Genomic DNA, 24,801 nt, shown 5'->3' with positions numbered 1-24,801 from the left:
ACGAGGAAGAAATTCCACATTCCAGGAATGCTGCTTCCAGTCGACTGTTTTTATTTTACACTTAAATTAGAACCGAAACAGTCGTTTGCTCGCCAACTGCAATATTGCATAACCGCAAATGATTCAGAGCAAGATTGTGTCAGAACTTCGCGTAGGATCGTTGCAACTATTTTTTAGCAAAAAAAGGCACAGTGGGAACGGTGCAGCTGGGTTGGAGGGAATCGATACACCCACATCGGATATTACAGATATTTTTATCGTCGGGCCAAAAATACGCAACGAAGCTTTCATCATCGATGACAATGCCAACCAGCGTTCAGCTGCGTTTCGAGCTTTATACGAATTCCCTATAAATGCCAGTTAGTTTTTAACATACGACACTTCGTCCTTGTATAACACGAACGCTGAAACTCCTCTCGCATCCGTTGGAATTCTTTGACATCCGACGCCCGCGACATTTTTCCTGCGGCCTGTGCAAAGTCCGATCCAGAAGCTGCTGGCTCGCTCGTTTGCCGAACCTCGCAGCTATTCGCCGGGCGACACAATACTCGATCTTGTTCATTGTTTTCCAACCGAGCGGCTCGTGTGCACAATGCTCGGCCGGTCATGAAAATTTACGATATTGAAAGCCGTAAAGCAACTTGGCCCCAATGATTATCGTTATATCGCGAACATCTTTGTCCGTTCTATAAAGGACGGTCGAAAGTTCAGTTTCGATTTCTACTTACGAAACTAATTGCCAGAGGAACTCTATCGATAACGCTACACTCCTTCGCGCCATTCTTTACAGGGCACGTACGAGCTCTTGATGTAGTGCCGTCTCGAGCCGCTGGAATTAAAGAATAGTGGCCACTGCGCGTCAGACTACAAACTCTATTCATGCATCTAGAGGTTGTATCTCTATCACGAGGCACCTACGTTGATTTGGACGCGATTCAAACAGAAGCAGGCAGGCTCGCCTGCCGCTTGGCTATTGGTCTCGATTCGTTGGAAACAGCACTCTAACCACTCGAGGCTCGTACAGGAATTGAATATCGGTCCGGCTCCATCGACCAATGCCGGCCGGCCTCTATGGAACTTCAAGCCAACGCGCGGCGCGCCGGCGAGATTATGAATATCATGATTTCACGTGGCCGCAAAATTCGGAAAAAATAGCGGCCGTAGAATGCTGGAACGTATGCGGAGGGCGCCATTGAAAAAGCCCCGCTCGAATCGAAAGGGTGAAATAGCGGAAGATGCTCTTCCGCCGGCGGCCGCTGCGAGGCGGAACTTTCCGCGGAGAATTTCAGCCGGCGTTTCTTACGGTTATCGCCGTTATGGCGGGGTAAATTGTTGCGCCCGCGGAAATTGGAATTAGCGATGTCAGCGCGGACGCGAACAAGAGAACGGAAACTGGAATGTTTGCCCAATTAGCCGGGGCAATGTGCGCGCACACCATGCACGGATCTAGTTTTCAACGACTACGGGATTGAAAATAATTAACGGCTACGGCCGCGGCTTTCGAATACTCGGATCGCCTGGAAAAATAAGCACCACTCGGAAGTACTTCCTACGTAGATAAGAAGTATTATTCGCTTAACGATGATCACTTGAAATCGTGCATCGAATGCCCCGATCTACTTTGCCCCTACTTTATAAGTATACTGTATTATTGGACCCTCGGTACTTTAGTCAATGGGAACACTAATAATTCCTTTCATCGGTCATTTGCATTTACTTGATCCCTAACAAGCCCTCTCCGTGTAAGATATCGATAAGGCTATAAATTTATCGGTAATAGTAGCTCTAGCTCCGCCATTCAGGGACCGAACCAGAGCTTAATTGCAAGCTGAACCCGACATAATTGCTGTCGAAGGAATGACGGGGGAAGCTCAGCTGAATAAGTATAGGGAACAGGCCGACTTATTCCCCTGGAATTACCGTCGATATCACGGTCGTTAAAAAGCAGAAGCCGAGTGTCGGTGTTGTGGAAAGCCTAGCGACGACCTCGTTTCGATATCGCGACACGAGCGCAAAGAACTCCGAGCCTTCGAGTTTCGCTGCGCTGTGCTTGCGCCTCTCGATAAGTCTCCACAAGTTCTCACTATGCTGTTCCCTGTTTTTCAGATCATTTTCCCCCCGGAAATTTGTATACAACTGCAAATAATCGCGAGTTTAAAATAACAAGCGTGTCTTTGAATTTTTATTACTTTTCATTATTTCTCGTTTTTTTTTATTATTAATCGACTTTTAAGTTTTATTTTTTAATATCATACCGCTATATATATATTCTGTTCGCGCTGCGATGTGTTTGGCTTTTTCAATTTTGTATACAAAATGTCGTTCTTTCCCGGCTAAATTCCGTCGATCGTATCGATATGAGAGTAAAATCGCGTCGAGCCATCTGTCCTTTTAATGCGTGCAAACTCCAAACACGGATTTTTTAGATCGTAAAGTGTGAAAAATAAAATATCCTGGATTAATGAAATGGCAGCTCTGCCTCGCGCTTTGCTGACATTCGTATCGTTCTAAGCTTAAGCTGTGCATTGAACCAGTTGTTTCGTTGCGCGGTTGGAACTTCCACGAAATAACAATTGAGCATTTACAGCGCAGAGGAATAACGTTCGCTCGGTCAGAAAGTATGGTAAGAGAGCAGCGTTTCGTATCCCCGTTGTCTTTATGCCCCTCGACCACAACATTCTACAAATACCATGCCATTTTATGTTGATACTGTGGTATCGTAAACCTATTTAGCTAGTGGTCTCAGGTGACCTCGCGCAGACAGGTTTACTTTAAGATTCTTTTAACCGTAAATGCTTAGCGCGCTATTACGGAAACAGAAATGCGCGTGTGTCAAAACAGTGAATTAAACGACAAACCCCTAATAAGGATACTGAACATAGAGCACCCCCCGTGACGTTTCGTCCAATATCCCAACAATAATAAATTCAAAGGCTCACCTTCTTATTGATAACGATTCGTCGAGCGCCAGTCGCGCGGTGCTCTTCATTCCATCATTCTTAAACCGTCCTGGGTTCGGCCAGCAAGAAGAAAACAAACCGGGGAATTGAACGCGTTAGAACTTTCGGTCTCTGAGAATCTTCTGGAAAGGCGAGACGCCGACGGAAGCGTCGGAATCGATAGGAACGTCTAGCGAAGTTTCGCGTTCGGTGGCCCTGCCACGGACTGATTTAAATTTAGCCTGGACCAGCCTAAATACACGCGGTGCGACGTTGCCCACCTCGAAGACTCCGCCAGTAGAATATATCCCGCACAGTCAGCCACACGGAGCGTTCGCCGCGCGCGGCAGGCGCGTTTCGCTTATTATCGAGTTTACACACGACGCACGGCAATCCGACGGATAGGACGTTCCGATTGAATTAACAACGAGGTCCGAATTACAGGGGGCGAATTCTGTGAAACTCGATTAAAAATTCCTGCGCAGCCGAGGCTTCAATTATGAAACTATTATGCGGTCAAAGTGCTTTTAGTTGTTGGAAATGTAAAATTATGAAGTCATTGAATTATAAATTGCCAGTTGACTGCGCTGTCCTTTTTCCGAGCGGCGAACTGCCGAAACGGAAGAAACAGAGGCGGGAGGAATAATAATTGAGCGGTCGTTCGATACGGAAGTTTTGGATCGGGCGTGTTTACCCTTGTTAGATTGGTTACAGCTTCGAAGTGACAGAACATAGCAGCGCGACGTGAAAAGTAAAATACCGCCGTGAAAATTATTGACAGGCAGAAGACGAAAGGACAATCATTTAATTAAAATGAAGATAATGGTGGGATCAAAAGGGGTCGAGTGCAATTTGGAATTATTTCCACTTACATTTAGTGAGATTTTTCTTTGCAAGGATTTATAGACGTGTAAAGATCGAACGGTTTCTTTCGAAGAAGGGACAAAAGAGCTTTGGATTGGAAGGTAAATAGTTAATTATTTGGTGGAGCATATATCGCTGTAACGAGATTCCGCGCTCGTAAAACAATTTCAGCACGCGGGGCGCTCGGTTCAATTAATTAATTGCGCATTTTCTGTGGAATCAAAAGAGAATCTGGATTAATTCATTCACGTGCCTGTTAATTGCAATTTCATTGTTTTCCCGGGCGGTACACGGCACACGTTAATTTTCAGCATAATAGTAAAAACAGGCATGCTTATATGGCCGTGGATCGCGTCTCCCTTAACCGATGCAGCTTCAAGTTAATTGAAACGTCGGCTATTCTATAATTGCTCCGGCTAGCTGGCTCCGTTACTGCGCCCGTGTCAAAGTTAAAGTAACTTTGACGCTTCAACAGGGCCGAGCCAAGCTATGCAGGATGCAATTTAATGAGGATTACGTTTTTAAAAGCTGCGGCCCCGTGCCACGCGACGTCGCGTCGGGAAATTCAAGCCGTCCCAAGTGGGAAAAGAATCCACGGAATTGCTCGTGACAAAGGCCTGCCCTGCGCGCGCACACCTTGGTTTTTAAGTGGAAACTTTTGCAACCCCCGGAAACGGGATGGGCAAGGCGGGAAATGTTTTCAAAGGCGGTCTCCTACCGCGACGATGTAAATTAATTTCGTCTGGCTGCCCACCGGCGTATGCACAACGCGGAGTTACTCCGGGACCATAATTCCTTGTTGCCCGTTAAATTTCCCACTTGACCGAAATGGTCGAGTCCTCATGAATCGATTAATCGCAGCCACGCTTGATCTACGCCACGCTCTACGCGGCGGCGTCGTCCAATTCGCGGCAGGAGCGGCGTTTTTTTCCCGTTTCTCTCCCCCGCCGACGGAAAGTTACTTTCTTCGAACGTAATTTTCTCGAACTGGGCAGTTACCCCGCCGCTAACTTCCCGATTGTTTCAAGGTGATTCACATTGGTTACCGCCCTATGGTTGGCCCGTTGAATTGTAAAACTTGGATAGAAATTTTGAACACCGCCGCCGGAAAATTAAAGCCCGTTGCACTATATCACCGGGGCGAGGGGGGGAGGCAACACCGGAATTCTTGGACGGAAAGTTTTTGCGGCCGTCTCGGGAGATTGCGTAAAGCCGCGAGGGAAGTTTCAACGGGCGTCCCATAATTCCGCACGGCCGTGGGACAAGCGGCGGAAAGAAGGGAAAAAAGAAACGGGCCCAATTAAACGCGCACGTCGACCGAGGGCGGAGACAATTAAATACGACACGGAGGTCCGTACAGCCGAAAGAACTAATTGGTTAATAACCATCGCCGGGAAGCCGAACGAAGTCGCGCTCGTGTGCGAATATTGAATTCCGCGCCGCGTTAATCCAATTGCCAATTAACTGTTTCGTGTTTAGTGGCTTCACGTCGAGCGCGATAAAAAGCTGTTGCCGTCCGCGCGTCCAATTTTAGCGGCAATTTTTCCCCGTCGCCAATCGCGCGCGTCAAGATCGTTCTCGGGGGTATTTAATTGACGAACTAGAATCATCGGATTTATTGCCGGTACGTATAAACGCTACGAGCATTCAGGAATTAACGCTCAACTGGTTGGGCCGCGATAGTGTCAAAGTAACAGTAGTAAGTTGCATAGCTAATCTACCGATTCAATCGCTCATTCAGCCACATCCACGGAAGTAGGCGCCGATTCATCGATTACCCGTGTCGATAAACTTATGCACGGTTGAACGAGAAATCTCGCCGCAGATTGGTCGTTAATAATCCGCGGCTGTTGAATCCGTATCGAACGTACAAAGGAATTGGTTCCCGATCGGGAGCCGTTACGCCCCGTCGATGACTTTTTCGCGACTTCCTCGCGACGGTTAATTAAAGGTGGGAAGAGGGAATGGAAAACTTCCCCGGCTGGGGATTCACTTTATTCACCGGCCGGCCCCGCCCCCTCGGTTTCATCCCCTTTTTCACGGGGCCGTCGAGCGGCGAAATAATTTCGAACGTCTGGGCGAAAAACGCTCGCATATTGGACGTAACGTCTTATTGATGGCCGAAGCTGCCGAGTCCTTTTTGTTTCTTCTCTGTAGAACAGCCAGGCCCCGTTAAAGTGCTTCGCCCTAATGGTTCCAGCACGTGCGAGCACGTCCGCATTTTTGACTATCAATCATCGTCGCGCGCTTTTCTTCGAAGTCGTCCACCAACCGGTTCGATCGAACCTCTCCTACGTTTTGATCGATCAGAGGTTAGGTCTCCCTATTATAACTCACGCTGGGTAACGCGCGGCTCGGCTTTTCAATGCCCAGAGATTTACTCGCCGCGCGTAACGAAGTTGTCGCAATTATAATCGGAGAGGAGCCCGCGGGCGATTCGGCGCGCGAAGAATTTAACACCCTCGAACAAACCCCTCCGTCGGGGCGCGATTTAAGGACTTGTAAATTCTGGGCAAGGGCATAGATCGCGGTCGAGCTAACCACTTCAGCGGGTAAACTTTCGAGTTTAAGATCCTTACTCCCGTCTCGACCTTCCCTCCGGCATGGAGAAACCCGTTCCAGAAGGGGAATATGAAATTCCCGTGGCAAGACTTTACGGGCTTCTTCTCCCTCGTCATGTCTCACTCGTACTTTTTATTCCTACCTTCGCCTCTGTTTTCCCTACGTCAACGTTCTCCGTCCTATTCCCCTTCACCACACGTGTATACGTTATATCCTACTAACCAACGGCTTTCTTCCGTCCCTTTTTCTTTTCTTCTTCCCCCCTTTACACTCGCGACGATTTCCTTTTGCTACATTTTATATTACCGTCCGCGTTATTCTTTCTCCGTGTCCATCAACTTTTCGCTGGTCATCCCCACCCGCCCCTTTACGGTTCCGTTTAATATTTATTCTTACCCCGCCACCCCCCCTATTTGTCCCCGCGTTTTTCTCATTTTCTTCGCTCTAACAATGAGTTTCCTTACCCGTGCTCTTTCATTTTCCGTGTATATCTCCCGGTCCCCGTCCCTGCTACTCTCCGCCCCGTATTCCATATTCCTGAGTGTACTCCGCTCGCGTTCTATCCTCCCCCTTTTGTTCCTTAATAGTCGTAGCTTCTGATGTACGCGGTCGACGCGACGCGGGACACAAGAGCCGCGAAATTTCCACCCCGTGCGGCCTCCGCGGGGCGGATTGACTCGGACTTTCCGCTTCCGCGGCTTTTAATAACGTTGTCTACCTGTTTTTAATCGCTTCCGACGCGCAGCCTCGCTCAAGATTATTCCGTCGGCGGGGACGTTGCTCCTCCTCGCTGCGAAACAAATTTCTCTCGCGCCGCGATAGCAAAGTGTCTTAAAGTGTCTCGCAGAATGTCTTGCCGGAAAAATTGCGCGATAATGGCGTAATTTCTCGAGGGATAGGGGTCCGCGAAGACGCGCGCCGCACCGTATGGATCTCAATTTTCCGCGGCCTGCGAGGAGGAGAACGAGCGCCGGCGGTGAATTAACGAGAGATTCGACTTGAAATGGCGGCGCATTTGTTGGGCAGCGTTGAAAATTTCATCGTTCGTCCGGAGCGGGAAACACCCAGCCGTGACTTTCGCCCGAGTCTCAAGTTTCAATGCGTACAATTTAGACGGTAAACGTTTATTCGTGCATTTTATGAACGGAACGGAGGTACGACTATTACTGCGCAAGCGAGGGGATCTTTTCCGAGGGTGGTGATTAGGGGAGTGCATGGTATGAAATCCTCTAGGGTTTCTACATATTTAAATATTATTTCAGCAAGGGACTGAAGATTAACAGTCTTGTGAGAGACCTGAAGGTTTCAGCAAGCTTTCAGAACGCGTCAAATTACTTAGCAAAGTATTATTTAATGCAGCTTTAACGTTATATCCGTTTTATCCCACCAACACCCTGTGTTCAAGACCATTTAATTGCGGCTTATGAAAAATATATTTTTTAATAATAAATTTGCAGTCTGCTCTCACTGTGGATTACAGCTATTCGAGCATTTATATTCGTATCAAATATTGCCGCGTGCAAATCTAATAATCAATTCCATGGAAATACGTGTTTTCGTTGTTCTTTCGCGATAAATCGCGCGGCCGCGATGGAGCGAAATTACTGCGCGAGAAAGCAGCGGCAGCCGCGCGCGAGACGATCCAAATGGTTAAAGTTTTGAAAGGATGCGCAAGATGTAAAGAGGAAAGAGCGTAGCGCAGGTGTTTACGGAGCGTACAAGTCGGCCGGCGATTCTCGGATGGGCGACGAACGAAAAAAAATCTCTTTTCCCTTTAATTAAATTCTCTTGGCATTCGGGGGCCGCTTCGTATTTCGCGATAGTTTTGTTTCTCGCGGAATAATATATGCGCCCCCGCATGAGCCACGCGAAGCAGAAATTTATAACAGGACCGCCGTATTCAGAGCGCCACTCCGTCGAATAAAGTTCCACGGAATTCTTGAATTAATTTTATTTCCCAAGTACTTTCTAGCCCCGCAGCTCGCGAAAAGCTTAGTGCGTTTAATGGTGATGCTAATACTAACACCGCGTACAAGTATTCGTGCCCCGTGCTTGTGAACAGAATAAGAGTTATTAGAAATGCTGCAACGAAAAGGCGTTAAGCGTGGTCGTTAGAAATCGTTACTGGATAATTCAGAGGCACTCGTTAGGGGAACGCTTTCCACCGGCAATCCTAAAATTCCAACGTTCCAATTAATAGTGTCTTTGTCGCCCGAAATTTACAGGAGACAATAAACACGTGAGTATTGTGCAGTTCGTTAACGATCGCTCAATGGGAATCGTATTATTTCGCCGGTAACAATTGCGCCGATATTTTATCACTAGAATAATTATGTAAAGCGAACTAAACCGTGAAGCAATTATTGCACGCGTTTGCAGTTGCAACAAACGTCTCTTGTATGTACTACGAATAGCATATCTGTACTCGCGGATACGTAAATTTATTAGTTAATTACAGAGACATAGCGCTCATCGAGTTCCACTGGCTGTCCACCTGAATCATTGTCGTTTAATTAAAAAAATCACGGAATCCTTTTCGCAATATTCGACAGAGTTTTATCCACTTTGGCAGCAATTACAGTTTCCCTCCATTATCGTTTTAACGTTAAATTTTTAAGGTGAATGCTATTAATTGCATACTTTTTACTACTATTAATTCCACTATTTGAAGAGTTGGAGAAGGTAAATATTGCAATTCCACTCTGAAGGGGTCCAATTAAAATCACATACATAATTAAAATACCCTTCGTTCGATTAAAGTTTGCATTCCTCAAATTCGCACACATTTACCCCAGTGAATTCGCCTCGCCCACCTTCGCGAATAAAAACGACGGGCAACTGGCCATGTTCAACTGTATTTTGCAATTCAATGATAGGAAGATAAACAAAACAATGGCTGGAAGAAAATAATGCCAGGAGAAAAAGGATATCGACGACGCAAAGTTTTCCATTTAAATCCGTGCAAATCTCTGACCGCGGATTATTTTAGATGGTTCGAAGATTTTAGGTAGAATCGAGAGAAAGGTAGATGTACCAAGAATTCGCAGGAAGGGGAAGAAGGAGAAGGAGGCATTCATATTCCTTATTTTATATGTATTACTCAATCGTTCTCCTTGCGTTCCAACCTTGATTATCTTTCCCTTCTTACATGTTCTCGTTGCTTCTCCAATTTCTGCCTTTTTCTCTGTTGTAAATTACTTGCTTGACACTTACAAAGAAGTATGATCTCTCGCCATAAGCATTTCTTTTGTCGTTATATTTGTGCCGACTGAAACGAATTTACCGTGGCTTCAAGGAGAAATGGAAAATCGTTCCGTTTTCAACTTCGTGCACCAAACGAATGTGGTGGATTTATAGGCGTCGATTGTGTCGGGCGTAGGTATTGGACCACGGTTCATCAGAAGGCGATTGGGTTTATTTTTCCGTTCAATGATTCGCTCCGAAAGGGTTCCTTTCCCCTGGAATAATGTTACTCCCGCGCGGGGGTGGATAATCGCATCCTGGCACACAGTGAAATTCCAAGAGACGTGAAATGAAACTTGATTGTAGAGCTTTTTGAAAACCTCGCTGTAAGAAGTAGCCATAAATCCTCCGATTTTATTTTAATTATTTTAATCCGCGCCACCTTCTAGTAGAACATTGATAAGTTTCTTTTTGAACATCTGGCGCAATGTTTGGCGAAAGTTTTCAGCATAATTCCAGCCAAGGCAGTCGCTGCCACGCGTTAACATTTCGGATTACGGAAATTGAAAATCGGCGGTGAAATATCTCGCCACAAGAGATCGTAATAGTCGAAACGATTGTACGTGCCCGTGGGTTTTATGCGTTTCACAACGAACGAAAGTAGCAAGGCATAAAATTGCTTCTAGCCATTTTCAAATTAAAACCGTGTCGTTCTTCCGCGTTACGGGTCCACCGACGCGCATAAAATCGTACTCCGATATTTAATGGGCAATTTAAATTTCTGCGGGTGGTTTTTTTAAACTCAATTCCAGTAGGCACGTGTGTAACATGTATTCGTGCAAATATGCACCTGATGGATGATTCGACGACGCGTTGTGCGAGCCGTTAAATGAAACGAGGGGAGCTCGAAAGTGTCGTTTTTGGTAATACATATTGAGTAGCGTTAATGATTAATGGCACCCCCTCGAATTTACCTCACGGTTGCGCGAGAGAAAAATTGGCTGGCGAGAGAAGCGAAACCTCGAAAGGGGAATAATATATCTTTACAGCTACCTATTTCTTAAATACTGGCAAACAACTGAAGATCAAACCCGCTCCTGTATTCCCGTGCAGTTTTGCTCGATTTTCGTTTTCTGAATAAAGTGTTACGAGCTGAAAGATTACAGGTGCGAGTAAATTGCAGCGCCTGAAATATGTGCTCCTTACGGACCAGCCTCGGCGATTTATCTTCGGTCCCTGTAGCTTTCTACAGTTCGTCTTTGTATAAATATCGAATTAAAGATTGATGATTGCATTCTTTCCAGGCGGCACATTTACAATTCATCTTTCGCTAATTAAGAAAATTAAAATTATGACGTAAAATAACTTTGCGAAGGTGAGTTCTGCAAACGATATAATCTTACCACTATTTTTATCGTCGCATTCTTTGGCTTCTTTGCTAATTTATATGATGGACAGTTCAAACTTACTTAAACTACAACGTCACTTAAACCAGGGCTTGAAATGGTTCAGAAAATAACTGTTTAAAACTGTTATATAAAGGTCCTGATTAAATCGGTTATGTAGGACCTTTATTCCAAACAACTGTTACGAATTCATATTTCCCTCCTCATATCGGTTCCATAACAGTTATTTTTTCGGTTCTATATCGATTCCGAAACGGTTCTAGCATCAATTCTTCTATCGACTTTTACCTAAGTAATATCACTAATTATTGTAGCTGCAGATTAATGTATATGTGCATAGGTATTTTTTTTACAAAATCCTTATAGAAACAGGAGAAACGTTTATACATATCATTGATTTCTAATAAAGCGTTGCAATAAATAAATCAGCTACATATTTTTTACATTCACACACACTATATTATTCAGAATAGGAAGTTAAAAGTTTCTCCTGTTTCTATAAGGATTTTGTAAAAAAATATGCACATATACAGTAATCTGCAGGTAAAATAATGAATGATAACAATTAGGGAAAAGTCGATACAAGAATTGATTCTAGAACCGTTTCGGAACCAATATACAACCGAAATAATAACGGTTATGGAATCGATATGAGCAGGGAAATAGGAACCGTATAACAGTTACCTAGTTCTTCATAATAGTTAATCAGAACAAAGGTTCTTTATATACGTTTGGAGAATCGAAATCGATATTATAAAAGTTTTCAAGCACTGACTTAAACTTTTACCACGAAACCAACATTCCAGTAACTATACCTATTACATTCAGTTGGGAAATTACAATCAGTCACGCTGACGAGGCAGGAAAGAAGCAGAAGACTAATTGTCATTTTAAAATTGTTAAATATTTTAAAAATATTTTAGATTTTTCACCCTCACTGATAGAACACGCAAATTTTTGTCACGGTGGCACATTAAATGGCTGGTCATCCCTATGCTTCAATGTCGCGAATCGCAGCATAATTTATAACATAATACAACAATTAAAGGGAATTAGTCAACTAACCTCGTTAGTCAACTAGCCCCGGTCTCCCCTACACAGCTTGTTTTTTTTTTCTCGGAGAACCGGCGGAAGTCCCACAAGACAACGGACGCCGTAAAACTAAGTTGGATCCGAAAGTTCGCGCAAAGTTTGATACCTATGCAGATTAAATTCTAAGTCGCCGGTAATCCCGTACCCTTGGGGGAAGTAAAAATTCTGGGAGCTGTATCGGAATCTCCTGTTCCGCGGTCCCTTCGAGTAATATCGTTACATTAGCACGCACAGTCGGTCGCCGGTGGAAAGTACCGCGACGTTCGCGCGGAGCTCTGTCGGGCGAGGAAAAGGAGGACTGCGAATATGCGCGTCATCGATCGGCCGTAGTTGGTTGAAAATTGAATGGAAGCGCGAGCAACGATAGCTTTCGAGGTCTGTGAGCAGCCTTTCGTTGGTAACGTACATCGTTCTCCCTCGTCCTGTTCACAGTTTTCTTCACGATGCCTCGCTACCCTCGAGCACACCGAGAACTGCCATTATTTTTCAACGTTTTTAACCTTCGAGTGGCCGCGCGCTGAGTTATTGCACGGCCGCGCCGTCGGCCCAGAATAAAAGCTGCCCTGCCCATTCAGTTTCGAGTGAAATCGTTGAAACACTCTGGGGCAAAGTTTCTTTTGCCGGGAATATTAATGTTGCACTCAGCTCTGCTCGCGTAACCCGCGAGAGCGTTGTCAACTAATGTCGATACGCTTCGAAGCTTTCAACAAAACTCTTAGGTGCATATGAACAAGCAACGCGACATGGTTCGCAACAAATCTGACGCTGGTCCGCGCCATATCTGAGGATAAAGAACAAGAAGACAAGAAGAATGTTAAGTGGAATACTTGTTTACCATTTGCAAATATAGTCTCCGTCTTGAACAATGGCTAGCCACTCTTAAGTGGTGCAGTGCAAACGTCATTTTGTATCTAATAGTCAGTAACGCTGATTAATCTTCGATCATCGGTCCATACTACGCACAGGCTCTCAGTAATGTTTTGAAAAGTACATACATACGATCACTGAAGCATTTAAGCCTGCCATGAATCCCGGTAACGGTTAACGTCGACACCACGCACTCCTCGGATAAAAATTTCCCCAGCAGCCAAACCGGCGGGTAATAAAAGCATGATCACCGGAAAGGAATTCGCTGTATCAACGAACGAGATTTAAAATACCCATAAGGGGCTGGCTGGTTCAATTAATCTCGGCTACGTAACTATCCCGAGCGTCTATTCGAGCCCGTAGGTCCGCGTTCCGTCTTTAAAATACCCGCTCGCGTTCCACCGTGAATTCCGGCCTATTCCACTTGCTAGGAAGTCGAGGAATGCACTCCTCCGCGGATTTCGCGGCCCGCGGATCCGGGGCCAATATCTATGGCAAGTGGCAAGTCGCTGGCCGGATGTGAAATGTAATAATCGATGATCCTATCCGCGAAGGCACGACGAGACCATCGTGGCTGGTTCTGCCGGTCTTTGCTGACTGTTAGACCCTCTTACGTACGAGCGATAAATTCCTCCGTTCAGAGGCTAAGCCAGCCGAATTTGCTGCAACTACCTCGGGGCGAGGACTCGAATATTAAAACCAGCAGGCCAACTATCTCTCTTTCGTTGCCTGCCAACCAGTCCCTTGTGCAGCTGTCTGCACCTCAGAGACGCAACGACCCGCACACGTGATGCACATTCCTCGTGGGCGACGCTCGCGTGAGTTTCAGTAAATCCTGTGAGTTACGGGCGTCTAGCCGGCGGTAATGGATATGATGGTTTCTGGGATTTTTCGGAGGCGAACCTGGCCATCACTGTACGCGCTGAATACGTAACGTGCATTACAAAATGACTCGCGACGGACGTTCTCGGAGTTGAGTTCGAGAGTGGTGGCTACACGTGGCGCACGCGATGAGAACTTGTGACTGGGTACGAGGGAGTGTCATTTCTTTTTTTTTTAAACGCAGGGTGAAAAGGAATTGAGAAGTATAGTTTTTCTTATAGAATTTATGGAACCGGGTAGCTCGATGAGTAATAGTTCTCGCCGCCTATGTAGTTGAAGAATCTCTTGAAAATGTCTGGAAATATGAAATGGGGAAATTCAATGGCAGAGTAAAAATGCGCGGTAACTCTTTATATAAAAGGTAGATAAATGTTTCTACCTGCACCATTGATTCTGTTCTGACATTTGGCCAGTGAAATTTTGAAGAACATATAGCTTTTTGACGAAGTACGGTGGGGGCTCGAATTATTCGCTGCTCGCCCGTCTGAATATGAAAATGGAATTTCCAATGGACGTTTGATAGTGTCGACGATAAACTTGCGCGTCATGGGGCACCTATATAACGAGGAGCAAAAGGTAGCTTTGTGCAATCTCGATAACGTTGGGCTAGGTTGCTATATCAACGGAAAGTGCAATAGGTTCTCTGATAGTAGCGCGTGAAAGCGATCAAAAATACGACTTCCGTTCCGGCGCGTCCCTTCTGCCAGCTATGAAACACGTCCTCGGAAGCGTCGCGAATCGGGCACAAAGATAGCAAGAGTGATTTCATTACGTCACCGAGATAAATTATTTTCGTGGGCCAAGGGGCGGGCAGCTCGAATGAAAAAGCTCGGTAGAGGCGACGAAGGATGAATAAACATGGCAAACACCGTAACGTCACCGGGTCGCGGAAAAAGTCGCAGAGAAATCCCTTTTGTCGTGGAACCTGCGGTAGCTTAAAACGTGGAATTAGGAGCATTTGAGTATTTCGTACTAAATGGAGGCGAATACTCTCGACTTCTAACCCAGAGTGATGTGGTAATATTTACCGGGTATTTCTTTATCGGGTGCGTTTCTTGCGCAATGAAATCTGATGTTTTGAACGGACACACTGGCGCGAGGGAATTCCTGCAGACGTTATAGAGACAGAGGACTGTCCCGGAGGTTCTTTCCGTTTCTAGGAGGCGAGGAATGTAATAAAGTGCGACGTCGAATGCTGTAAACTGTTGCCGAGTTCCTTAGCGATTTCAATCTTGGTATTTTAGAAAGGTACCGTATTAGAGAATCCGGGTAATTCCTGCCGGAATTAGCAGTGTAGCAGGATACTCCTCGGATCAGCCCGAGAGACTTGGGATCAAAGATTTAATGAAATCTGTACGCCTGCGCGTCGATCGCCAACAAAATAATCTGATATTACTAATAAGCCCGGAGCAATTCATTTACCGAAAATATAATGACTCTTCAAATTGGACAGGTTAATTCGATTGAAACGTTGAAATCTAACTATGCCGCGTGTTAATATTCATCAAAGTTATTGAAATTTAATGCTGAAAACTGGGATACGAATAAATAGTAACGATTCCCATCGGCGTCGATAAGACATGCCCTCGTCGAGTTTAATGAAAAATTCATCGCGCATTTAACGAATTATTGTATTGATTTAATCATGAATTCCACGTGTGCTCACAGTCGTTCTACGTATTTCTGGAATCTGTAATCTTTAATCCGTTTTTCGTGCGAATTCTCAGCGTGTTCCTCCAATCCCTGTAATTGCTCCCCGAGGAGGCGGCATTCCCTCTCATTACATTTTCACTTGGTTCGAACGACAAATATTCTGCTCCGCTGTTCGGAGCTCTCAGCGGGGGAAGCTTCTTCTCGCATACTCTTTATTCATTCCTATTACTCATTGTCACCCGCTGCTTTCGCGAGTCGTTCAGTTCTTTGCGCCAGTGGAACGAACCAGGAAAACAGGATGTATGCGCAATGTGCAGGACATTTTAAAGAACGCCCTGTCTTTAACGCGAAAGTACCTTTCGCTGTTTCTCCGGGAGAAAAGCGATACGCTTCGTTTTTAGACTGTTTACGAAGTACTTGCACCGTGACGAGCCGCATACATCTTTCGTACAATGCCTCGGCGCATTCCCAGCGACATCGGTTAAAAATACGTTCCTAAAGAAAGTAAATGGCCGAGATTCCTCCGCCCGAACCTCTTCAACTTCAAGAGAACATTGCGGTCGTTCTAATAGATTATTCTCACTTTCAAAGACTCTTATATCTCGCGATACTTCGCATGGGTTGAAGCCGACACAGCGTAGAAAGCTTGTCGCATGCGCCGCGATTTTTTACACGGCTCGGAATTAACGTTCGCTTGCAGGTTATATCGTGGAAAGTTCGCCCTCGTAGCGAGCGCCAATCTTAACGGCGGGGTAAAAATTTTATCGCCACGTGAAACAGCTGGTCAAACCCTGGCCTCGCACGATTGCCCGTGCCGCGATTTATGAAAGTTATAAATGTTGCGCTGCCACCAAAACATGGAAAGCCTATATGCTTCTAAGTGGTGACTTACGTTTCAACAAAACGCTGCGTCGTTACTCATAAAGCTCACTGGCGTGCTGGCGTTTGCATTCAACGGTAGAAATTATTTAGGTACCTATATCCGTAGCATCTCGAAAATTTCATGATTCAACGACATCGAGCTATTCTTGACGAGATTTCAATCGATCTCTTTACTTCATTCAATTCCAATGTACTGTACTTCTTTAATCCTACGCTCTTCGACTGACAGAGCCATTGTACATACCTATTATATTCTGAAGGATCTCTACGTAAGAATATTACGATATTTACAACACAAACGTCGTCGGAACAGCCTGACGTGTCTCGTTATCGACGCGCCACACTGAGAGCATATTTTCTACCGCCCTGCAAATTGCATCTGATGCGCTGCAGACCTTGCGATTCAGAAGTACACGGTTATTTCTTCACGCGTGCATACATCATTACCACGGGGATGGAGATTTCGCGCGGTAGCCGCGTCTACGACCCGACTGTGCCGCGCGCAACGAACAAACCGTTCGCGTTCGTTCGCCGGCCTCGTTACCGATAATGCTCGCCGGCAATACATATATCCGTGGCCGCTGCAAATTGCGTGGAACCCATCTGTACCGCTGGCAGCCACACATCCCTCTTCTCGTCCTCCTATTTCCCTCTTTATATTTTCGCAATCTCGTCGGCCCGCGCGGCTCGATATCACCGTAACGACGCGGATTTACAGCTGGAGATAACTAGCCAGGGTGGCTTTCCCCGTCCCGGAAGTTATTCGTGTCACACCGGTGAGTTCGTTGGGAATCATCTGAACTTCGAGGGCATACCGAGCGACGGAGTTACGCGGAGCAGTCTCGAGCACTCCCAGCCTCACATCGGCTCCACGCCTAGCGAAGATTTATGAAGCGTGATAACCCGGACGGCATCCAGCGGAGGACGGAGGAGGGAAAGCCTGAGACACTGGATTCGCGCAATAGAATCCTTTTGCCGTCTCTTCCCGGGGATACGACGCTCTTCGTCAACTGTCGAACAGTCGCAGTCCTTGTTCCTTTCGCGAAAGCGTTTTCTTACGTTCGAAACTGCGACGCCTCTGCTCGTACGGGTGTACACGCTGAGCACTTGTAATGGTGCACCTTCCGTCCTGTTTCCTTAAAATTCCTTCCGATATTGCGGTATTGGTCTTCTTCCACGGGAAAAACTTGACGGGTGCCACTTGTAAAAAATGAATGTCGGACACATATAAGATTCCTTCTTTCTTCTATCTTCCAGTGTTTCAAATTCGAAAGCGTTTGCATGGGGCCACTGATCGATTCCTATTCTTCGATTTTCTTATTAACCAGGTCTTTTAGTTTCATTATGGTACTCCATTGATGAGCACGTTCCTTTGGGAGCGCGCAAATAAGGCCATAACGCGGAATTTAATATACTTATCGATGGTCCCGTTCCGCATAAACGGGTGGCAGGGTATTGACCATAAATCCGACCGATGAAAAGCATCGGGAATATTTTTCAACGGCATACAACATATATTCCCCGATCAATGCGCCCGATTGTATCCGGTGAATACAACCGCGGAACAATATCGCGAAATATACGTAGATCGTTGCACCTTATTTTCGTGGTCCGCGAATGGAAATCTGTCTGGAACAAGCTGCCACCTAATGTCATTAAACATCATCCATTCACCTTCGCAGTATTTTCGTACAGTGGCCCCGTTCTCAATTGTAACCCCAAATTGCATTTCGCAAGTTTCTTCGGCAAGAAAGGGAGCGGTTGTCTCGCGGATGCTATTAATATTTGTGGGAACCAGAAGTGTTTCGGACGTTGCGAAAAGACGTTGCTTAAAGTACGCGCTCGGTTCCGAACACTTCACTCGGCGCTGTCAGTTTAATTACGCGGCAGGTGTGATTTTTGTAGCGTTCATACGAGACTCATCTGTCGACAAAGAGCACTCTTATCGACTAGCTGAATCCCACGTCACGCGCGACCCCCATCTCGCCTGTTAAGCGACACGGTATCGACAGAAAGTCGGATGTCTTCAAACTGTTAAAACGTTTTGCCCTCTTCGTGGCCGTCCAAGTGAAAGCACAGATAAAGCAAGCGAGCTTGAACGTCGCCTCGAGGCGAGGACCAACTTCGTAATAAAATGGGCCAGCGGAGGGACTTTAGAAGCCCTCAGCAAAATCCTGCGTGGTGTAATAGCATCCGGAATTTAATTCCCTAGGAAAGGACGATTTTCAGTAGTCTGCGGATGTCTGCCTTGCTAATTATTTTTAAAATTACGTTACGTTTATTACGTCTGCACACGGCAGAATACTTTGTTCGTAAACAGTTTACACGGGCAGGTACATTAAGTTTTCTCCGCTGAAAGCTCTGTGCATTTGACGCAGACGCGAGAGATCCTTCCTTTTGATTTCTGATGCCTTATCTGCCACGGGCGGAGGAAGTTTTTAAACATTTCAAGGGAGTAGTGGAAAGTGGCTATTTAGAGTGGCTCATCGGCAAAAAGTGACCACTGTTCCAAGAGCTGGACAACGAACGTAATTACAGGATCGTTTGTTCGTCAGTTCGAAGGAATCGGTGGAGAAGATTCGGGGGCTAGTGAGCTACAGTTCCTTTCTTCCGTCTTAAATCCCGGAGTAAGGAGTTAGAGAGATTTTCGAGAACCCCGCGGAAGAAAAGAGCATCGAGACGCGTGATCTTGAATGGAAGAGATTCTTTTTTCTCGGCGATGAGGAGAATCAGGGCTCCTTTATCAGGACCTAGAAGTCTACTCCTTTCTTTGCTCCTTCAAGTTTGTCAAACGACGAGATAAGATGAAAAGACTGGCGGAGATATAAGTACCTAACTTCCCAGTTAGCTTCGTCAAAGTGGACGATTAAATATCTTAATCTATCAAATTCTGAATTAAAAAATTCTGCTTAAAGTAATCCGTTTTATTTAAAAATCTAAAGTCCCTCCGAGGCGATGTCCTTTTACTCCACAAATATACCGTACTTACAGCGAGGAATTTCGGATGGGTGGAGCATCCCTCGAAACCTTGAAAGTCCGGGAGTTCTTCGAGCGTTGGAACTTTCGATGGTCCTGAGACTCCTCCAAGTCTTGGAAACTATAAGAATGGTAGAGATAAGTTAAGATCTTAAAGTGAAAGGGACGGATATAAAAAGGTACAATCCGGGGAATGATAAAATCCTCACTCATCTGAAAATTCATTCGCAATTCAAACACGTTGGGGAAGTCCCTTGGCGAGCAATTCTATTCAAGGACTTTCAACTTTCGATTCAATGAAATCCCCAATTACATCATCTACGCGTATAAAGGGGAAACAGTTGTTGGGGTCGATTTATCATTGTCTTAATTAAAATGATTAATCTTGTCGGGCGTTTATCCCAGCGGAGCGTTAATTATCCCGCTTTAAGGCAGAGGTGTCTTATTTTGTTTTGCAATGCCAGTGCCCGATACTTAATCGACAGTCTGACAAAGTTTTAATTTTCGTTTAGCTCGGATACACGTTGGCGGCTCTGTGTCCCCCCCCCCCCTCGCCCTTGCAATCAGCCTTGACAATTTGACGCGTGAAAAGTGGAGAAAAGGAGGATCGTCGTGGCGGTTTTGCGCGAAGGACGCCCCGGAGGAGTCTTCAATTAGCGTGATTGAGCTAAGCCGAGGCGTATTTAGTGCGGACGACGTTGAAAAGTTCCCAGAGAAATTGCTGCGGGGGTGGGGTGGTCGCCTCGAGATACGCGAAAGCGTTTGGTCTACTTGATAATGATGCACGGATCGATTTCTCAATGGCGGCTGGGAATGCCTGTCCAGGGCGTTTCGCGATTCTAACGATATATTCTTCTGACCATCGCTCGAGGAGTCGCGATTCCGGGAACGGTAGAAACGTTATTCGATGTATTATTCTTCTCATCCTCCCCTCTTTATCGGTGTACATGTATATCGCCGGAGCTTCGCAGAGTGCGCAACGCGAGAGGAGTATTTGGTGAATATTTCTGGAAGATACACTTTTCCACGATATAGTGTTTCACGGTTGTTAACGCACATCATCCCCCCCGGGAAATATCGTTAAAAGTTCGATGTAAATAGAGAAAACGAATTGCGCGAAGCTATGATTAAGCGAGCAATGCCTGTAATCCAGGCTACCATTGTGATCGAAAATTTAGATTTTAATGGAGCAGCCTCATAGAGTGTTATCGCTCTTTCCACGGCGTAACTATTCCCCACCGTTCATTCAGTTAGGTTTTGTTGTTGTTGTTTCTGATATACGGATTTAACGATGAATATCGCAGTCACTATATGCGTTACCAGCTCTGAAACGGAAGATGCAGAGGGAACCGGCAGTTCGACGGGTTGGTTTAACTCGACATGTATATGTATTTGAAAATCAAGGATTCCAGGCTGGGGTTGATCAGTCAGCAGACCAACTGCTCAGCTAGTCCGTTACAAGTAACTGGAATTCAAACTCCGTTTGATGTCTGTGCTCGAGGTCCAATCGCTTCGCTTTAACTATTAATGAGGCTGCAGCAGACAAGCCCGTTAATTGACTGCAGGGATTTTATAATCAAACGCAACACCGCGGGCAAACCGGAGGAAATTAGTCATTAACGTAACGTAATACCTATCTTTTTTTCTCCACTCACGTTGCTCCCTCCCCGTTCAGACGGAAAAATTTCTGCTCGAAAGTGGAGTTCCTGTTCTTCATTTTTTCATTTTTTTTTTTTTTATATTAAATATCGAGCAATGCGCGTACACCTACGTACGAGAGAAGGATGGACAAATGGAAGACAGCGGATGGAAGATAAGGTAACGCCGTTGGCGGAAAAGCAAAAGTTCACAGCCAGGGGAACCAGAGTGGAGCAGCAAGTGGTCGTATTCTCAGGGCTGGGGCAACTTCCAAAGGGCCACCGAAGTTCTTCGATCCGCCGAAACTCCGGAGGAGTTACTGGAGTGTCCTCCGGGTCAGCCTGTTACCAGCTCGTGGACTTTGTCGCAACACAATTTTCCTCTGGTATTTTCGATGCCCGCGATAACATCGCTGTTTACCGTGACTTTAAAAAGCGTGACTTCCTTCGATGCTTCCCCGAAAGTTTCGCGTTCCACTGCATCCGTACTCGTTTCATCATTACGTGCCCTAAGACAAATTAAAGTTGAGATCGCTGCTCGCGCAGATACCTGGGATCCCCTTGAGTTCGATTAAAATTACGTTTCCCTGAGTAAAGTAGGGATAACGAGCGTAGGGTTTTAACGCGCACAAGTTTTTCTAAGGTTCCAATTAAAATGTGAGTGTGTAATTAGAATCAAGGGAATCTCCAAGCCGAATTCTGCTGCAGAGTCCCGCGTTTATGATCGAATCGAACTGTTGTAAATTTTTCATACGGCGCGGCAATGCTGCTGGAATATTATCGGAGTCGTTTCAGACGCGAGGAAGAGCGGTCCCGTGCTTCAGGGCTCTCACCGAGTTTCCAGCATATCCGATCAATTTTCAACATTAAATAGTCGCCAGGCATCGACATCGGATTCCCAGGGCGTCGCGGTGCAATCACCCCGACATCGGAGTACTCCACGGAGAAGTGTCTCTTCCGGAATCAAATTGTCGAGAATAGGCCGAAGCTCTTGACGATCTTACGGTAGTTCCCGAGCCACGATCATCGAACTTTCCACTCCCGCGAAACTTGGACCCCTCCACGAGCCCTCGTTTCTCCCTTCGCGTCTCGCTCGTCAACCCTCTCACCGCAGGGGTCCCGCCTTCCTCCCCCCTTCTACGGCCATCCTGCCACGGCGACGGTGCGTCGTATCTTTCGAACTTTCTTTCTGCAGAATTGAATCGCCACGAAATCGGTTTCGCCGGGAACATTGCGGCCGAGCCATCAGAAATTCGTGGATTCGCACCGGTGAACTTTTGGTTTACCCATTGTGTCGCGTTCGTCCAAGGTGGATACGACTGGATCGAGTTTTCCAACGGGGTGCATCGTTTGTCGCACGAGTATGATTCACGCGTCGATTCGTCATCGGCATTAGCGTGTATAAGATGGGGAAATTATAATGTATATTGGAATTAGTTGGGATAAGATTTTAGCCTCCTCCGGGGACAAAGGTCGAGTGTCCTCGGTGTGACATCCTTTTTCCCTTTCGGCGATCGTTCACCTCCTCGTCGAGCTACGCGTTTTTCGTACACGTCACGGTGTTTCGAAAAAAAAAACCCCGATTGATAGGATGAGCCAGTTCATATAAGGGCAATAATTAGAGCGTGCATCCGCGTTGATTAATGGTCCAGCGTGACGCAAGAAATTTCGGATGTTTTGTACGCGTAGATAGAGCAAGCCGAAGACACCCTTTAGCATTAAACGATCCATCAGAAGCAGTTTTTCGCCGTGGGTCTCGAATTGGAGAACGAAATTCCCAGTGATGACACATTCTTGTTAGCGAATCTGGAATAATTTGGTTAGAAACGAAATTTCCCAGCTTCTACCAACGTTGCTAAATTTCCATGGCTCCCCTCGAGCGCTTCCGATCGGCCCGAAATTCCCTTCATGCCGAAATTCTGCGAAACAGCTGAATTTCATTGGGGTCGTAGCTTACCGAAGCATCCGATCCCGTTTCAGAGGGAAACAGATCCTCGAGTTTTCTCGAAGATCCTCTTCCTTCGATGCATCGCCTCGCTCCCCCTTTTCACTTTATGACGCGCGATCCCTGGGAGCTTCGAACAATTCTTCTTCGAGTTTGCTGCGATTTTTTCCCGGGTTCAGTGTCAGTCAGTCGTTCGTTTCTAAACCACGAAAACAGTTCCATTCATTCGAGCAGCTCCCCTATCTGACGAATCGCTCTCGCGCTCTTAATACTTCGCCCCGACAGCGCGAAGTTTTGCAAAGCTTTTTTCACTTCCATCCGCCACGATCCTTGAAGTTCATATAGCCAGGATCTCTGAAGTTCTTATAGCCCGGTGTCCGTGATAAGCCAGGCTTATATCTGTATCAGATCCAGATTGCGTCTGCTTTTGGTCGGTATGCAGCTCGAGTTGGGGCAAGTGCGATAATTAAAATTGCTTCGTAAAAGGTCACAGTTCAGTGGTCAAAGATGAGCTCCTATCGCTTCTCGCGCCAGCTTTTAACCAGTGTTAAGTATAGTGGCAATTAAGCGTACCACGTAGCCCCGGCGAGGAAGCAATTTCGATTTCAATGTATCTGTTATAAACTGAACGCTAGCTTCTCTCTGAAGCAACGTTCCTCCTTTCCTTTCGCGCGATGATGCGTGGCACTCAAGAGAATAGAAGCGCACAAAGTGCATTGCGTTACGGCCTCGGCTACTCCTTTCGGCTTTGTGCTGAGGCACCAAAGCAATTCGCAGCCTCTGTTCGTCCGTGTGGATTATTTTTCCCCATTTTCACGCGGCAAGTGGAATGCTTCAAATCTTTCGAGCATTTCCGCCCTCTGACGAGCCCGACACTCGGAAGAACAGATTCATTCGGTGCGCTCAAATTTCTGCTTGAAACCCTTTCATCCGACTGTAGTCAGGGTATCATCACGAGCAACGGCACTTCACCGCTGAGAAAAGTATCATCCTCTAATCACGTTACGGACCGGCATTCCTCGCAATAGTAACCTGCAGAATTTATACTAATAATCTTACAGCACGCTACGAACTGGATACGTAATTCGTTACGATAACTCTTAATCCGGCCCCCCCCCGCCATTCTTCCGCGGCGTATGGTCCTTCAGAAAGATTTTTCATTCGAATCGTTTTCAACCGCTTCTCTCATCTCTGAGTCCCGGATGAAAGGCGCGCAGCTTTCGCGTTTGTAGGCTACGTGAGAGCAAATACTTGTATTGAGGTTGTTAAAACTTCACTTCTGGATTCTAGTGTCGTTCCCGCGTATCTCTTCCAACAAAAGTTCCTGACACATCCGCGGAGACAATATTCCAGGGACGATGGCAAGAAAACGGCTCCGTCAGTCGTCGCGAGGACGTATCTCGGCGCGAACTTCGATTAAGATTCAGATGTCGATCTCCGGGGGTAGTTTGGTGGCCAACTGGGGAGCTGAGAACTACCGAAACTAGATCCTACTCGGAATTAATGTAATCCTGCTCTTTCTTATCCCTCTTCAGCGGCAATCTTCCGCGGGGGGGATGATTCTAGTTTACCCCGTTTCAATCCCATCTCGTTTGAATCCCGAACTTAAGATCGGCGCATGTGACTCACGGCCCCGAAAGAAATCCCCGAGATTGTTCTCCGTCTCGTCATCAATCCCCTCAAGTGCACATCGATCTCTCAATCGCTCTGCTCCATCGTTCCGTATCATCATCGCGGGAACAATCGTTGGCCAGGGGGGCAGCTTTGGCCAGCGTCACCTGCGAAGAGTCCCGGGCGCATCGTCGCGGGAGAGGCAGCTGAATCGAGCAGCGATTAAAATTCAGCGCCCGATCCATCGGGAAACATCTCCGTGGTCACTGGGGAACGAGGAGCCATTGAAACGAGCATCGGAT

General features: G+C 46.3%; 1 protein-coding gene across 3 annotated transcripts in view; it reads right to left on the bottom strand.

Moving 5' to 3' along the window:
- LOC143368662 (glutamate receptor ionotropic, kainate 2) overlaps positions 1–24,801 on the bottom strand; it is an 89,436-nt gene that overhangs the window by 42,321 nt on the left and 22,314 nt on the right. Inside the window, exon 2 of one of the 3 annotated variants that reach the window (XM_076811608.1) lies at positions 19,320–19,427. The exons of 1 other annotated variant lie outside the window; for it this stretch is intronic. In XM_076811608.1, the coding sequence (XP_076667723.1) occupies positions 19,320–19,427 (108 nt within the window). Of the gene's footprint in view, positions 1–2,939; positions 3,187–19,319; positions 19,428–24,801 lie in introns of those variants that run through there. One more of the 3 variants, XM_076811609.1, reaches the window with a different exon arrangement.

This window comes from Andrena cerasifolii, chromosome 5 (genome assembly GCF_050908995.1).
Source record: "Andrena cerasifolii isolate SP2316 chromosome 5, iyAndCera1_principal, whole genome shotgun sequence".
Classification (NCBI taxonomy): Eukaryota; Metazoa; Arthropoda; class Insecta; order Hymenoptera; family Andrenidae; genus Andrena; species Andrena cerasifolii.
This window is presented reverse-complemented; position numbering and strand designations above follow the sequence as displayed.